Here is a 12,362-nt window from a genome sequence, read left to right on the forward strand (position 1 = left end):
GACCTTATTGGTCCATAAGGTAGACCTTATTGGTCTATAAGGTAGACCTTATTGGTCCATAAGGTAGACCTTATTGGTCCATAAGGTAGACCTTATTGGTCTATAAAGTAGACCAATAAGGTCTACCTTATGGAGACTTTATTGGCCTCCATAAGGTAATTGGTTGGGGATAATAAAATGAACTAAAATGTGCTAAAATATATTCCTTCCAAAACAGGTTTTGCATCTTACTTTGGAGCTGTTTGTGTGTGTGTGTGTGTGTGTGTGTGTGTGTGTGTGTGTGTGTGTGTGTGCGTGTTCATACCCCTTGCCTGAAAAGAAATGGATGTAGTCACGATGTCGAAAGGTTCGTGGGACAAAACGAATGCAAGTGAGCCCATGGAATCTCTTTAGGCCATCAATGATGAACTTGCGCTGTGTCTGAGCTACAAATTAATTAATTTAATAAATTAAATTACGTTAAATTAATTGAAAATTTTACATAAATAATATTAAATAAATATTAATGTTGTTAATCATCCAGTCGGTTCTGCTCACAGAAGTCAGAGGAGATCTCGTAGGGCACGTTAACAAAGCATCCGGATTTGGGCCACTTGCAGCCTCTGGCGGTGCATGGGTCCGCATTCCTGGTCCGAGTGTCGGGGATGGCGATGTCATCAAGCAGCTCAGGGGTTTCAACTGCAAATCAAACACAAACCCCCAAAAATCAACATCAGTATTAAAATAATGACAAACCAATTAAATTAATTTGGTTTCAGGGAAGATTCAAATTAATTCCGATGGGAAGGAGGGTTATGGGATACGATCTAAACTTTGGCATCAGTGCTAAAAGTATACTTAACTTTTAGCACTGTTTTTGTGTTATTCTCCTACTGTCTTCTCTAAAGTTTAGATCGTATCCCATAACCCTCCTTCCTGTCAGAATTAATTTGAATCTTCCCTGAAACCAAACTATTCAACTCATTAAACGTGAAACCATCTTCATCTGTTTTCTACATTTTACGTAACACAAAAGCTGTTTAGTTCTTTCTGCTGCAAACCAAACATCCAATGCAAACAAGGCAACCTGAATCTTGATCAATTTTGCCACAATGACTTCATCAGAATGTTTCTTTAAATTATGAATATTCAGTTATTACATTGCAATAAAAACCTGTACATTTATCATTTAGCAAAGGTAAAACATTCTCTTTCTTAATCATGTATATTAAGACATGATGCCAGTGAAAACAAAAAGTATTACGGTACATAATTTTATGTTCGATAAACTCACCATCATCCTCATCATCAACTGGTGTGCTCTGCAAAATAAATAAATAAAAATGACAATCATGTGCCTTCTAAAAATATTTTTCAAGGCAAAAGATTATTTTTCTATTAAACAAAATATAAGTTATTACTGCTGTTTTCATTTTGCCTAAATTTAAAATAATTATTTATATTGATTAATTTCCAAGTGCAGATGCTAGTTTATTTTAGCTGAGTTTTGTAATCATTTTCAATGATTATAATACTTTCACTGAGCATAAACTTGAGTTTTACCTCATTATTTCAAACTTACCAGCAGGACATTTGTCACTGAGAACAAAAGGAGGAAGAGGACGGCTGGAATCATGATGAAGGTGACCTAAAGTCAAATCACAAACAGTGATTCATCCACAAAGATGTGCCAAGTGACAAACATGCATCAAAGAATAGGAAAACATTTCAAAGAATCTGCAAAAACAGTTATCAGTTCAGTGACATTATCATGGTGTGTATAGAGAAGCGGAGAACCTTCCAGATGCTGCAGGAGTTTGATGCAGGATGCAGTTCAGGTTCGTCTCTAATCCGTTTTTATGCAGCTCACAGGGAGTGGCTGAACTCCACCGTTTGGGTTTTCACAGGCTTGAAACATTTTAAAACCACCACATTTTCAGAACAGGGAACTAACATCTAATGAATAACAGCAGCAACCAGAAACATCACCAGAGCTGGAAGATTCATGTCACCAGAATCAACAACAGTTAGAGGAGTGAAGTCAATATCAAGTTTGTCCTAAATGAAATCATCACAAGTAAGAAAATAAACATGCAGTTTGATTATCTAAAAAGCAAAACATGATTATAATCTAAGGAAAAATATCTAAAAGAAGAAGTCCTAACTTGTTCATACTGCAAATTTTCCTGACACAAGTCAACGTTTTGGTAATTTAAATCTGATTTCTTTATAACAGGGGGGCCCAAAGTCGGTCCTGGAGGCCCGGCATCCTGCACGTTTTAGTTATCGCCCTGGTTGTAGTAACAACTTTCCAGCTTGTCAGTGTTCCTCTTAGGGTTTTTAATGAGCCATCATTTGATCCAGGTGTGTTAAACCAGGGAGAGAACTAAAACATGCAGGATGCCGGGCCTCCAGGACCCACTTTGGGGACCTCTACTTCATAAGGTCAATGTTCCACTAGCTTTCTTTTTTAAAAGAAAGTCTCATGACCAAGATAAATGGAAAGTGTTAGTTTTTTTTTTTTATCATTTTGTATAGATTTAATGCAACTTCCTCTTTAAGCAACAAACAGCAAATGAATACAAGGAAACTAAACAGTTCAAAAGAATACAGAAGATCCTGTTCAATGCTATACTTCTGTGCCGGGACAAAATGAAAACATATATGTAGTATTTTTTTTATGGGGTTTTATTTATGTAACACTTTTAAATAGTTTCATTCTTGTATCTCTTACCGACATTATAAGTTCACAAAAGAAGGCAAGATGGCAATAATATTGTCAAAAGTCATAACAATGAACACAAAACAATAATAAAGAGAGATAAAAACAACAAATAATGAAATCTTTTCTGTGGTAAGACAGTCCACACATTCTGCTCACCATGGTATTTTTTACCGGTCATAAAGTGAACAGTGAGTATTACTGTGTTAAAAGGCCATGACTGGGCTCCAGCAAATATGACAGCTGGTTTTTAAAACCTTACAGAGGATGTGAGATAAAAGCCCCAAACGTTCTGGATCCATGTGTTAAATGTGGGAGGCTCTGGTTTTAGCCTTCGAATGGTTGTGCATTTCAGTGTATAAGTAGTATTTTAAAAGTAAATCCATTTAAATTATCAACAATTTGGCATTATTAACTCAGCAAATGTTTTCCGTTTCCTTTTATTCAGATTCTGTTCCTTTCTTTAGGGTAATTTAAAGAAGCTCACAAAGGGAAGTTGATTTTATCTTTAGGAGGAACTTGGTTTGCTTTTTCTTAGACTGTGCTCACCTCATTACCACGAAGCACATTTTCATCACTAGATGCATGCAACACTGAAGCAACATCAAGTCCCAGAACATCATCGACGCTTGGTTTCTATATGTGTGAGAAGACATGTTCATGTTAAAGCCACTGCAGCAAAATGCAGAAGTAGAAGTAGAAAAATAACGTTGCAAGATTAGGCTTCTTCTAAAGCAGCATTTCAATCTGGTTGAGTTCTGGTCTTGAGTTCATTGAAACACATTGATTAAATTTTTGTTCAGCTGTTCAGCTCTAGATTTGTTGATGTGTTCTGGATTATATTTCTATTAATGAACCAATTTGCTCTGAGTTTGGTACCAGGTTTCAGGTGTCTGTTTTTGTTTTCAGTTGCAACAAAAAATATATTTCACTGGAGTTGTGCTGATGGGTCAGCATAAGGCATTGCATAGTTGTAAAAGAAAACAACAAAGGCTCCCTCCTTTTAAACATGCCACAGTATGTTCACATTTCGCAGGTTTTTCTTCTTCCATTCATGTTTCTACTGCTTCTAAAAACAGTCCAAGCACTTGTCAATACGTTTATGTTTTTTGATGACTGAAAAATGACCAGTTTCAATAACCTAAGGAAGGTAACTTCACAAATCAGCAAGCCCAGCCTTCACCAAGCAACCCAAACAGATCCCCAGCCCATTTGGTCAGCTGGTTTCCCCACTGTACGCACTGTGCAATGGCTGCTGGAAAAGACAAGTGTTTTGTTGTTGACCTACCATCCAGAAACCACTTGCTGCATTCTTGTTGGTTGTGCAGGAGGCTCCACTTCTGCTTTTCAAAAATGTACGGTTGTATAATTGCACATCTCTTTGCAGCTATTTTCATGTGTGAGTGTAAACATTGACTTGGGGGTCGTGACCAGCAGTACCTTGTTTGGATTTAAAGTGACAGAGGCCCTAAGCAGCTCATTCAGACATGAGTTCAAAATAGGCAGAACTGAGCAGACATAAATCTCAATTTGTGCAATAAATAAATAAATAAATGAATTAAAAAAAATGTAATGAACATTTTTTTGTATCTCCCATGTTGCTATGCTAACCTGTTCAAGGAAGTATATCATTAGGTACCGTCCATTTAGTGCTTTGGTATCTTTTGTGGTTTTTCTTGATATTTTCTCCACCATTTTCTTGTTATACTTCCCTAAAGCTCACACAGCTTCCTCTTAAGCTGTTATATTCACACATTAAGAAAATGACAACACCCAGATTAAAAAAAAGAAATTGAACATGAAACCTGTTTTTTTTTTTTAGAAAACGGTCATGATAACAAAGTTACCATGACTCTCAATGCGGGCAGAGAATAAAAGGAAAGACACTCTGTGATCAGATATTTTGTTGTAGAGGTCAGAGTTTGTGTTTTCTTTTCAACTTTTGTCATTTTTTAACTGCATTTTTATGCTGAAGTTTTTGAACTTTAATTTGAGTAAATATCTGACTGAGACACTTTTACTTATAGTTAATTATCTAGAAAAAAAGCTGAGTACTTTGTCCACTTTGTCCACCACTGAGCACTGGACACAGCTGGCCAATAAACAGAATGAGTTGCTTGATTGCTTGGAATTGCCTCTGTGAGAAAAGGAAGAGCATCACTGGAAAAATAGCAAGTTAATGAACTGCAGGTGTGAAAAATTCCTGAGTTGTAACTGTGAGGCATAAAATATGATAAGTTTTACAACAATTTTTTTTCCCGTACAAATTACACTGTAAAGACACTGTAAAGACCTAATCCCTCAGCTTTCAGTAAAATGTACAATATGCTACCGCCGTAAACACTACAGGGTTAGTGTCAGCATAGATGTAAAATAGAGCTGTTACATGCATTTGTTGAAATTAATCAGTAAAGAAAATTTTACCACAACTTTCTGTTGCTTGAGATATGATACTTTATTGGGCAAAAAAGATGACATAGTTGTGTGCAAATCAGAATTTTCTTACTCAATAAATGCATTTTTTTTTCATTAAAGCCAATAATGATGTTACTTTTTAAAAAAAACTACTGATCAGGTCCAAAATCTGACTCTGACTCGAACCTTCAAAGTCACATAAAGACAGTTACAAAGTCGGCCTTCGATCACTGGAAGAACATTTCCAAGATTAAAGGACTAATGTCCCAGTATGATCTAGAGAAGCTCTATCATGCGATTATCTTTAGTCACATTGATAACTGCAACAGTTCCTTCACAGGTCTGCCTAAAGTCAATTGTTTTTAAGCACTTTGAACTGACTTATTGCTTAAATGTGCTTCACAAATAAACTTGACTTAACTTAAATAAAGAAGCAGGGTTTAATTAAATAAAGTGTAAATAACAACCAAAGTCTTCTGATAATGAAATGATCAAGAAAACATAAAAAGAGTAATTGACATTTTGCAGTAAGAGGAAGGCAGAGATCTAAAACACAGTTACCTATTATAAAACTAGTGCTACTAAGAATTAAGCAGAACAAAAACCCATTTACAATCACAACAGTATAATGCTGTTGCATGATTATAGATTTAACCATAAAACTCATTAAAATGTTTTAAAATTCATCAGAGCTGCACATTTGAATATCTTTCATGTGCTGATGAGAAAAACTGAAACCAGTAAAGGGTAAGTGAGTAGACTGCACCAATGATAAAAAAACTAAACCGCAAAGACCAACAGAACGTCTTGATCATGAGCAGATTTGGTTCTAGAAGTTTTAACCACACAATTTTCTGCAACGGCATGCTTACATGGTTAACTTTAAAAGGTCTGAACAATAACTATTCAGTCTCATCACTATATTAAAAAATAAACACAATCTGGCATATCACAATGCTTAACGCTAATTTTAATTACTGTAAAATTAATGAGTCAAATGTAATTATCTAAAGATAGGCTCACTTGGAAGCCAATTAACAGACTTTGCTGTGGTTCAAATTAAGTTTAAATCTGCCTTCAAACAAAGTGCGACCATTTACCACAGATTCAGTTCAGTCTTAGTTACAATACAGCAGTCATCATGAAGTTACTAATCTTAGTAGCTTAATTTAGCTTTTAATCTCTGCTTTATGTCTAAAATTTGACTTCAGTGATCAACATTGTGAGGTAAAGGTAAAGACAGGGTTTGTGGCAGTAGTGAACCATTTTTAACAGGGAGAAGGACTCTGAGGAGGCAAACTGTCAGGCTGCAAAGCCACTATGTGCTCTAACGTTTGCAACATCTCTATTTTCAGTCTGCATGGCTACCTTTAGACAAAAGCTGGTCAGACTCACATCTTCAACAATCAAACCGTAAGATGTCTGTTGGTGTTGGTGTACTTGGGGATATCTGTAATTTCTCTAAGCATTATTCTTATTAACCTTGGAGGGATTTTGCTTCAAAGCCACAGTGAGTTTTGAGGAGCTTGTTAAAAGTCTGAATAACCCAATAGGTATGTTGTTTTGCTAAAATGTATAATTAAAACATAATTATCCTTAGTTTTGTAATTGTGGCAACATAAGAGCGAACTCTAAATGCAGAAACATAACTGCGTTTAATGAAGTTACTAAATAAAGGTCAGTAACCAAAAAAGGAGACTTAAGATAACCTAGCAAACAAAAAACCAGAACAGATAACATCTCGCAATGACAGGAAAGAAACACCCAAAAACCATTAAACCTCTTGCAAAACAAGATCTAATGCAAACTGAAGATTAAAAAATCCCAGAAACCATGACAACAGGACTATACTGATTTCATGAAGGGTTAAACTACAAAACTTAAAAATACATTTTTACTCTGATATTCATGAAAATGCCTTCAGCCAGCCACTAACAATGCACACTAAAATCAACTAATTTTGACCCGAATGTTTACCGGTTAGATATTAGGGATCGTTAGGTTCTAATAGGACATCAGAAAAGTTCAACTGAGGTTACCACATCTTCAACAGAAACTAAAACCCTAAAGACCAAAAGCCTTTAATCAGCCCAACAAAACCTGACTCATGTCACAGAATCACTCAGTCGTCACCGCACCAGTTTTGTGCTCCAGCATCTCCACACTTTAAAAGGCAACTTTTAGACACTGTTATCTTAAAGAAAATGCTGACTTTAGTTGAACATTTTAAAGTTCATCTGCAGGTTTACACAGTAGTGTGTGATTTCCTTTCCAAATGACTTAATATTTATATGTTGTCCTGACAGAGCATCAAAGCTTAAAAAAACAGTCCTTTTGTCAACGAAGGTCAAACTAGCAGCAAAAAGCCAATCTCATAAACTGGGTCTGTTATATTGTTTATTTACTTTAAAGAACCAAATGAGTGAGGTGACAATATTTTTCTTTACCTCAATTCTTTAAACTTTAATTCAATTTATTTCAATTTATATCTACAGCCAATCCACAACAAATATCATTCCAAGTCACAATAATTAAGTCCAATTATACAAACAGATCTTAAGTCAGTTACTTACAGTCCAAGTAATCAAACATTACAAGCTCAGTTTGTTATTCTTGAGACTCTGACTTGCAGCAATATATTCTCCTGAACAAGCATAGCAACAGTTACTATAGATGAAGGCCGGGATTTTAATGTGGTAATTTAAATTAATTAATAAGATGGTGTTAAAACTTTTAATGCAACTAATCGCTTTTTTAAAGTAAAATTGTTTTTTTTTTGACATACAAAGGTTCTGACCGGAACCTTTGTATTGACGTTTCTGGTGAGCCTGTAAATGTGACGGACGAGCAACATCCGGAAGCAACAGCGATGGACGACAAAGTCGCTTCTGTTAGTCCACTGTCAGTTTCTTCAAAAAAAGAAGAAAAAAAAACATCTGATTGGACGCTGGGAAAGACTATTGTTCTGTTCAAGCTGTGCTAAAAGGAGTTAGCCTATCAGCAAAGCTAAAATAGCACCTCAATGCTAAAGACGTAGCAGCAGCATTAGTGTTTGCACCCGCAGTCCATATTTCCAAAGAAGCTCCAGAATGATAAGAGTTTCCTGAAATACTGGAAAGCTGAATGGGTGGAATAGAACTGTGCATTAAACTGATAGTTAATCTAAATAACACATTAAAAACAATATATATCTTTAATATTGAGCTCATTCAATAATTTAGCAGCAAAAAGGTTGTTTGAATGAAAAATGTTTTTTGATTAAAATGCAATTTATTACAGAGCCTGCAATTAACTCAGATAAAAAAATTTTAGTCGAGTCCCATCACTACTATCTCAAACTGAGCATGCATGTTGCGACGGTTTAACATGAAGAAATGCCCAGCAGAAGCAGAGCCTGGATCAGTGTGAACAGCCATCTGGGGTGTTGAGAACGCGCCCATCTGTTTGCAGATGCTTGGGTTGTGGTTACCAACTCATGAAACAAGAGTGAAACTAACTGGGTACTAACCATTAGTTCACCATTATCTAATGATGAACTAATCATCACTTCTAGCTCAGTATCAAACTGTTGGGAAATGCATGATAGTTTCTGAGAATGTCTTATCATTTGGACTAAGTATTATAATACTGTCCTACTTTCTGTTTTTCAGTGATTCTGAAAAACTACTCCATGCATTTGTTACTTCAAGGTTAGACTGTAATTCTTTACAACCAGGAAAATGCCATTAAAAGGCTTCAGCTGATCCAAAATACTGTAGCAAAAGCTGACAAAAATTAAAAAGACAGATAATATTTCTCCTGTTCCAGCTTGTCCTTGTTGGCTCTTAAATTTAAGATTCTCCTTCTCATACATTGAAACCACATATTTACATACACTGGCTAAAGAGACACAAACACATTTTTTTCCTCACAGTCTGAAGTTAAGTTAGACAAACCTTTTCTGATTTTGCGTCATTAGAACTAACAAATTAATTTTCACTTTGATAACTTTGATAATTTTCACTTTTGATTAATTTTCACTACTTATTTCATTTTACTGAAATAAGTAGTTTTTTCTCTAATTTACTGAATTTAATAACTGATCAATAACTAGATAACCAGATGCATTATATAGATTTCTCTTTAAGCATCCATCTTTCTACCAGTAGGAGGCAGCATTGCTCCGCTGTTTTCCTTCTACACGGTTTGTGTTTCTAAGACGTGATAGTTGAGGATGAACCAGAGGATGTAACACGCCATAAACATTTGCTACAAATTATCAATTTAAGCAGCTGTCAGAAAATTAGAGTAAATAAACAACCCTTTGGAATTATATTAGTGGAACAAAATGAAATTTACTGGATCATAAAATTCACTTGAGTGGGAATGTTGTGTTCAAATAAAGCTAACTCTTCATCAGTCACGCCTTTCTGAATTTAATTTCTTCTCGTTTTGTTAGTTTTTTCTCCTCCAGGCATCACACCAGCTCCTACTTTCCCACCTTCACTTTCTAAAGGTGACAGTGACTCAGTGTGTCAGGAGTTACTGCTACAGGGATGAATTCATAGCTATATGTATCTGGGCCTGTTCTTCTGTGTGGACTGCTTTGACAAATGTTCATTATATTAGCACTTTTTCTCAATTTTTTTGAGTCACAAGAACAAAAACAGTGTAATCAAATGGGATTTTATGTGGCTAAGACACACAAATAAGTGAAAGTAAAATATATCATGACTTTCAACAGTTATTGAAAGAAAAAATCTAAAAAGTGTAGCATGGATGTGTATTTAGAGACATTTATTTTGGTACTTGTTCTGGAAAAATACCTGATGGGAATCCACTTTGGAAATGAGGTTAACTAGAACAAGAGCACTTTTATTATCAAGAATGATAAAAAAAAAATTAACTGTTTCTTAACTCAGAGATTTACTGAGAGAAATTTGCTATGAATCAATAAAGTTTTATTTACTGACTGCACCAACAAACTCCAGGCTGCAGAATGAGCCAAAAAGTCTGATCTGTTCCTACTTATGTTGCTGCATAACTTCACATCTCATGGTTCTGATTAATATCAGTTCATTAGCATAAGGAACCAATGATTATGCAGCAAAACTGGGCTCACATTTTTCTAAGCTTACATTTTCCCACAAATTGCCTAAAATGTAAGCATTTCTATTTCTTGTGAAATGTGTGTTGATATAATTTCCAGCAGCATCTCCAACATGTCGGTTCTTTTCAGCCTCTGTCTTTTGAAATGTCAGGATTTATGCACCATTTGAGCCATTTTGTAAAATGTAAGGTGCCTTTGCAGTTGGGAGCTGCGACTTGGTTTTAGGGGATCCTGAAGTTCGTTAATGAAAACAGGTGCAGTGGATAAATGCATCGGCAGACCCTCAGGTGCTGCCATGGAGCAAACTGACGCTGAAAATGGATTTATAATCGTATAGTTTAGATTTTTTTTAAAGACCCACATGTGGATGGATGAATGGATGAACAAACAAACTGACGGATGGATAGATGAATAGCAGGATGGACGGATGGACGGATGGATGGATGGATGGACGGACAGATAGATGGACGGACTCATGGATGGATAAAACGTGATAAACGGTTGGGTTTGTTTATGTCTCTGTCTTCCAACTGGTTCTTGGACTGACTGTATAAAAAGTCTGTCTTTCCTGTTTGCTACTCAGTCTCTTCGCCTCTCAGCAGTTTATTTGACTCGAGTGAGTCATCTCTCATTGCGTCCCATCTTCGAGCTCAGCAAATTCTCATCTCTTCTCTGGTAAAACTAAAATTAGGAGATATTTTAAAGCCGGCAGACAGAGTAGCTTATTCTGAGAGGTGTCAGTTTAATTTAATGTGCTGCAGGCATCCTCAATGGAATCAATGGGAATCTCATTATTATCAATGGGAACCACTGAACAGCAGCAGTATTTTCTACCATGTTTTACTGACTGATCACTCGCCTTTTATAATCATAAAAATTACATAAAAAGTTTAGATAAAATGATAAACACTGGTTTTTACCTGCTATAATGTTTATTACAGTGTTTTTTAAGGAAAATATATCAGTCTAGAACAGCCCTTCTCAAACTGTGGTCCCCGGACCATTAGTGGTCCGTGGGCGCCCCCTAGTGGTCCGCAAGGTACTGCATGTAAACAACCATTGATTTGCCGTGACGTCAGCTCAATGAGCGACGCTGCAGTTAGCTTAGGATTGTGTTGAAAACCAATATGGATAAGTAGCTAAAAAACCTGAACATACAGGTGGAAAGAAAACAACGTTCATACAATGGGAGGAAGTTAAGTCCTCCAGACTTTCTGAATCTGTAAATAAAAACGCAGAGTAGACTCTGGTTTTGTTGTGGCCAGTCACATGAACAGAGAAAACAACGATAGAAGAGTTAAGAGACTAATATTTTCATTCAGGTTGTACATATTAAAATGTGTTATTGTGGAGAAATGTGGAGTCAGGTGGTCTGTGAGTTTGTTAAATGGGTTAAGTTATCCTCAGCCTGAAAGTTTCAAAAGCACTGAACTGGTGTAAACAAGGAATAACTAGAGACAAGAAATAATCTAGAATCCCTAAGAAAGACTGAACTAAAATAAAATGGAAACAAAACTGATCAGACTAAAACACAAAAACTAAGAAACCTCCACACAGCTCAGGATCCCAACGGTTTGAGCATCAGAAACAACTACTATTGTTTATCACTGTTTCACTTAATTAATTACTGTATTATTTCTATGATGGAAAGCACTTTGAACTGCCTTGTTGATTAACTGTGCTATACAAATATCTTGCACATTAATCTTGCATTTTGCAAATAAAAACATATTTCAGAAAACATTTAAGCCTCAGATTTGTCTCTGGACAGATGGAAACCCACTTCTACACTTCCTAAACCTCAGGGGAAATGTATTCCTACCATAAGGATAACAAACCAATAAGGATTTTTATTAAAATAAGTAAAAGATGTCGCCGTTTAAATCGCTCCAGCTGCGCTCTGCTTAACACCGATATCTATATTTACATTTTCTGCAGGTTTCAAGAGGCGGGAACAGGTCTGCAGACACATTGCAAAACAGGTGACCTTTTGAGGTGTGAAGCTATGATTTATAGAAGTGTGTGTGTGTGTGTGTGTGTGTGTGTGTGTGTGTGTGTGTGTGTATGTGGGTGTGTGTGTGTGTGTGTGTGTGTGTGTGTGTGTGTGTGTGTGTTTGTGTTTGCGGATAATTTCTCATAAACAAGAAGACAAATTGT

At 35.9% G+C, this 12,362-nt stretch overlaps 1 protein-coding gene across 1 annotated transcript in view; it reads right to left on the minus strand.

Moving 5' to 3' along the window:
* The window catches only part of LOC106964624 (high choriolytic enzyme 2-like), a 6,902-nt gene extending 5,033 nt beyond the window's left edge, over positions 1 to 1,869 (minus strand). Inside the window, exons 1-5 of the mRNA XM_015060252.1 lie at positions 1,777 to 1,869; positions 1,562 to 1,627; positions 1,274 to 1,301; positions 538 to 678; positions 305 to 425 (exon numbers count right to left, since the gene is read on the minus strand). Coding sequence (XP_014915738.1) covers positions 305 to 425; positions 538 to 678; positions 1,274 to 1,301; positions 1,562 to 1,615 — 344 coding nt within the window. The 5' untranslated portion in view covers positions 1,616 to 1,627; positions 1,777 to 1,869. The remainder of the gene's footprint in view (positions 1 to 304; positions 426 to 537; positions 679 to 1,273; positions 1,302 to 1,561; positions 1,628 to 1,776) is intronic.
* Positions 1,870 to 12,362: the final 10,493 nt, after the last annotated feature.

The sequence above is a fragment of the Poecilia latipinna genome, unplaced genomic scaffold (assembly GCF_001443285.1).
Source record: "Poecilia latipinna isolate Pla-1442-1.1 unplaced genomic scaffold, P_latipinna-1.0 Scaffold1697, whole genome shotgun sequence".
Classification (NCBI taxonomy): Eukaryota; Metazoa; Chordata; class Actinopteri; order Cyprinodontiformes; family Poeciliidae; genus Poecilia; species Poecilia latipinna.